Below are 4,656 nucleotides of genomic sequence, written 5' to 3'. Positions count from 1 at the left end.
TGACGGTTCCTGTCTGGATGCTGCATGACGCCCGGAGCTCAAGTCTTGTCTTCCCGCCTCCAAACCGTGTTTTATTGTGCAGAGGTCAGTTTAATCCTAAATCACTAGTCTGAAGTGGACTTAAACACACTTTTAAGTCCACCTTTAAAACCCAGGTGATGATGTTTCTGGGCCCTTAAGGCAGTGCAGTGCTTCAGCTGTCAGTCTGTAATGTGAAGAAATGGAAGAATACTCATTGTAAGTGTGCAGAGCCCGACCTTCAGATAAAGTTCAACTGATATTAGACTGCTGAGACCAAAATGTATATTTGAGCGTTCAGAACATCTGGAAACATAAATGTGCGTTTGCAGGAGATCTTACAGTTAAAGATGAACGGAATAGTTGCGACACTTTCTAAACAAATGCAGAAGATTGTTGCGTTTCTTTGCGAAAAGCAAATATAAGTCTGATTCTGTTTAAGATTGTATTTTATTTTTTGTCCAACCTGCAGAACAAAGATAGGATATTTAACTTAAAATACTTTAAAACAGAAAACCAGTGTTTCTGCTGATCAGTGGCTAATTGATTAATATTAAAGTGAACGTAAGAGTTCAATAGTTTAATGTAAAAAGGAAAATGATAAACATTTACCAGCTCTTTGTGAGCTTTCAACACATCCCACATCTTCCTCAGCAAACGTTAGTGAGTGGATCTTAAAGTGTGAAGGTTCACTAACTGAGTTACTGTTGGTATCTGCTGAAAAACAATGTTCCTGAGAGCTCCATGTAGTAGCTGAACACTCTTTAATGTGTTTTAAAAGTATAACGAGACTTTAGAACAGTCACTTCACAGAAAAAGAAAAGAGCAGGTCTCAGGATCTCAACAATGATCTTACTGAGTATAAAGTTATTACAGAAACATCCTTAAACACAAATGTTCTCTTTAAGAAACGTGAGGAAACATTTCAGTTCAGAAACTGCCGCCGAACCCTGCTGAGGCACTGAGTGCTGCGTCCACATTCAGTCCATCAGTCTATACAACGGCGTCCTTTTAAATTAAAGGCACAGGACGAAGCAGTGAACTCTGTGCTGCTCGGGCCGGTGCTGGGGGGGGGTCCTCTGTCCCGGGTCGAGGTGTTCCAGACGTCCCACCGGTCAGCAGGAGGGAATCTGCTGCTTGTGGATCCACCGCTTCTTCAGCTTCTCTGCTTTGGCTTTTTCTTTACTGGCTGGAGGGTCAGACAGAGACAGTGGTCAGATTCCTGGGGGCTATAAACACTGAGACACTGGGATTGTCCAAAGATATTCAGTTTAATACGACGTCCAACAGAGAGAAACAGGAAATCTGCATTTTCAACCATATTTGACTGAAAGATGGGAATGTTGCCGCCGTGTCCGCGGGAGGAGACGCCTCAGCGGGACGGACGGGACGTCACTGTAGCAAAGCTCAAATTGAGACAGATCATCGTCTTTACAGACTTCTGCCACAGAGTGTAGCCTGCAGCTGGTTTAAACATCTGGACACAAACAGCAGCTTCACCTGAACAAGTACAAGTGCTGGTGGACGTCGGAGTCTCCTAGACCTGCTGTTTACTCTAGTTTTTAAATTAAATGTGTGTGTGAGAGTCCAATTAAACTACAGTGTGTGTGTTCATGGTGATGAAGGCACAGAGGAAGAGACTCTCTCTTTATTGATCTCAGGGGAAGTCTGTTTGTTACAGCTGCTCCACACTAAGAACAGAAATATCTACAATATCAAAGAGTAGAAAATAGTGAGTGTACTGAAGGCAGTGATGACACTAATGTACGAAGGTTGAGCTGCAGCACATCCTTTATAATCCACAGCAGCCTTTACGGAGCAGTTGATAATCGTCTCAGGTGTCTTTACTGATGTATGTACGACAAACCTCCAGTTCACTGAGCTCAACTTACCCCAGCCCTTCCTGACAAACTGCACCGCTGCACTTTTATTCCTGCCCTTCTTGTTCTGGAGGGACAGCAGCTCGTTACCTGAGGACAGGAGGACAGACAGTGTGAACACGTTCAGCCGGACGGCGGACACAAAGTCTGACTGAGAGACGGGAATGTTGCCGCCGTGTCCGCGGGAGGAGTCCCCGGGGGAGGAGACGCCTCAGCGGGACGAGACGGGACGTCACTGTAGCAAAGCTCAAATTGAGACAGATCATCGTCTTTACAGACTTCTGCCACAGAGTGTAGCCTGCAGCTGGTTTTAAACATCTGGACACAAACAGCAGCTTCACCTGAACAACAATCCCATTAAAAGACCACAACAAACATCAGTTCATCTCTTCATACTTCCAACAAACCTTTAGTTTCACTAATTAAACGGGCTCATAATGTCTAAACCTGCTGTTTACTCAAACAAACTGAAAATGTGCACTTGCTGGGGACTATTTTCAGCGGCGGATTAATCCACATTAATCCAGCAGATCGGTGTGTGTGTGTGTTCATGGTGATGAAGGCACAGAGGAAGACTCCCTCTGTACAGATATAGTGGAGTCTTGGTACTGTGAACGCCTCCTTACTCGTGCTCCTGCAGCTTCCTGCTCCGTACAGTCTGGACTGGATGAAATCCTCCGCCGTCTGCTGCTGGAAGGACGCCGCCGCTCGCTCCGTCACCGTGGTCACCGTGTAGTTTCCCTTCAGACTGACGCACAGGAACCAGTTCAGTTACACCACTCAGCCTCTCACAGTCATCATTATTCTCTCTCTCTTATAATAATGCTGGAACATTCACATACTTTCGGGAATGTGGAAGCTTCCCGCTCCTCCTCCTCTTTTTCTTCCTCCTGCTGTCGTCCTCTCCCTCTCCCGCCTCCTGCTGCTCCTCCTCAGCTGGGTGAGGACAGTTGGGGAGAAAACAAGTCAGACTGAAGCTCATTGTGCTGCTCTACAGGCGAGAGCTAAAGGTTAAACTGGTGTGAGTGGGAGGGGGGGAGGGAGGGAGGGTTTCTTTACCTTCATCCTCTGACTGTTTCTGCTCCCTACAAAATAAAGCAGGTTTCAGTGTTCAGTGAGCGGAGATTGAGGAGATTCTGGAGATCTGAGAGTCAGGTGGGTAAACTTACTTTGAAGGAGCCGAGTCGATTTCCTCCAACACGTCGGTCGGTAACAGTTTTCTTTTCTGTGGGCGATAAATAAACGAGACGGAGACACAGCAGTCAATGACTAGAACAAAGAAAACCTCCTTCATTAGAGATTTTATGATCTGAGGGCAGGATGCGAGTCATTAAAGGGGCTAAAAGGAGAGTTCATGGGACCCCCAACGTTAAACCAACTCCCCCTGACAGACATTAATGTCTACAGAACTGCTGAGATATTTCAGTCTGGACTGAAGTGGACCGACCGTCTGACGGTGGCACAGTGGTTGAACATCACGATGTGTTACGACGAGCCGACTACTTCAATGGTGAGACACAAAATTTTTTTTTTTTTTTTTTATTTTTTTTTTTTTTTCTTAAAAAATAAAAAAAAAAAAAAAAAAAAAAAAATTAAAATTAAAAAAATATTTTTTTTTTTAAGCTTTTCTTTTTTTTTAAAAGGTGGGTGCATCCCTTGCTGCTCTCAAAAAAAACGCTAAAAAAAAACAGACCACACACCTGTCACTAACACACACACATTACTGTACCAAACCTATTATATATTTTTTTTTTTTTAATTGGAAAGAAACACACACACACACACACACACACACACACACACACACACACACACACACACACACACACACACACACACCTTCTGTTCCTGGAATAGCTCCTGCCTCTTCCTCCTCTTCTCCTTCAGCAGCTCTTTTTCCCTGCAAACAGAGATCAGTTGTTACCTTACATTGCTGTAATCCTGGTTTAAACAGTTATTGGTGTTATTCTTGTCAACCAAACTCCATTTAATAAGTGTCAAATATTGCTCATGCAGCTCACACGCACACGTACAGGCATCAAAAGTCTACTCTGTATAAATTACGGATTTTGAATTGACACTATTCACACATCGGCATTAATGCAGTCCAAAACCAGCGCCTCATTACCGGAATACATCAACATTTTCTGCCGTCTCAAACCGAGACTGCGCGTTGCGGCAGCCAGGTGGCAGCGCTGTTAGCCTGTGAAACAATTACACACATTTCATCAAATAAAACTGCTGCTCAGCGCCAAATGTGTGAGCCGAAGAGAAAAGTGATCCCGAAGAAATCATAACATGCGAAGAACACCTCGTTGTGGTGAGTGAATCACGCCAATAAGCAGGAAAAACCTCTAAACCCGCACTGTTTTCAGCGGAGTTCGGCGTGACGCTCTCTCCATAAGCTCGAAGCAGCTGGATACCTTCTGGCCGTGTCCAGCGCCTCCTTCATGCTCCGGAGAGCCGCAGACTTCGAGTCCTCGAAGGTCACCTCTTCGGGCGCCTCGTCGTCGCTGGATGCGAGAGTCAAACTGAAGCTTTCCGTCCGTCGGTCCGTTCCCGCGGACTTTGAGGACGGAGCGGTTTCTCCACGTTGTTGTTTCTTCGCCATGTTTGCGAGCGAAGGGACGTCATCACGGCCGCGCCACACCGTAAAAGGAATGCGACGGCCCTCCAGTGGCGGGAAGGAGAACCGCAGACAAAGAAATAAATAAACGTTTAAAATGTAAAAATAAAGATTTAAATAAATCAATTAAAA

The 4,656-nt window shown here is 45.1% G+C and overlaps 1 protein-coding gene across 1 annotated transcript; it reads right to left on the bottom strand.

The window, feature by feature from the left end:
- Window positions 1-765: 765 nt before the first annotated feature.
- On the bottom strand, window positions 766-4,541 carry nol7 (nucleolar protein 7). Its single transcript, XM_051403357.1, has 8 exons — window positions 4,322-4,541; window positions 3,738-3,798; window positions 3,068-3,123; window positions 2,958-2,983; window positions 2,741-2,834; window positions 2,525-2,646; window positions 1,911-1,988; window positions 766-1,207 (listed from the first exon to the last, which is right to left on the bottom strand). Exons 1-8 carry the CDS (start codon window positions 4,507-4,509, stop codon window positions 1,134-1,136), a joined length of 699 nt encoding a protein of 232 aa, XP_051259317.1. The 5' UTR covers window positions 4,510-4,541; the 3' UTR covers window positions 766-1,133.
- Between the last annotated feature and the right edge of the window lie 115 nt (window positions 4,542-4,656).

The sequence above is a fragment of the Dicentrarchus labrax genome, unplaced genomic scaffold (assembly GCF_905237075.1).
Source record: "Dicentrarchus labrax unplaced genomic scaffold, dlabrax2021, whole genome shotgun sequence".
Taxonomy (NCBI): Eukaryota; Metazoa; Chordata; class Actinopteri; family Moronidae; genus Dicentrarchus; species Dicentrarchus labrax.
This window is presented reverse-complemented; position numbering and strand designations above follow the sequence as displayed.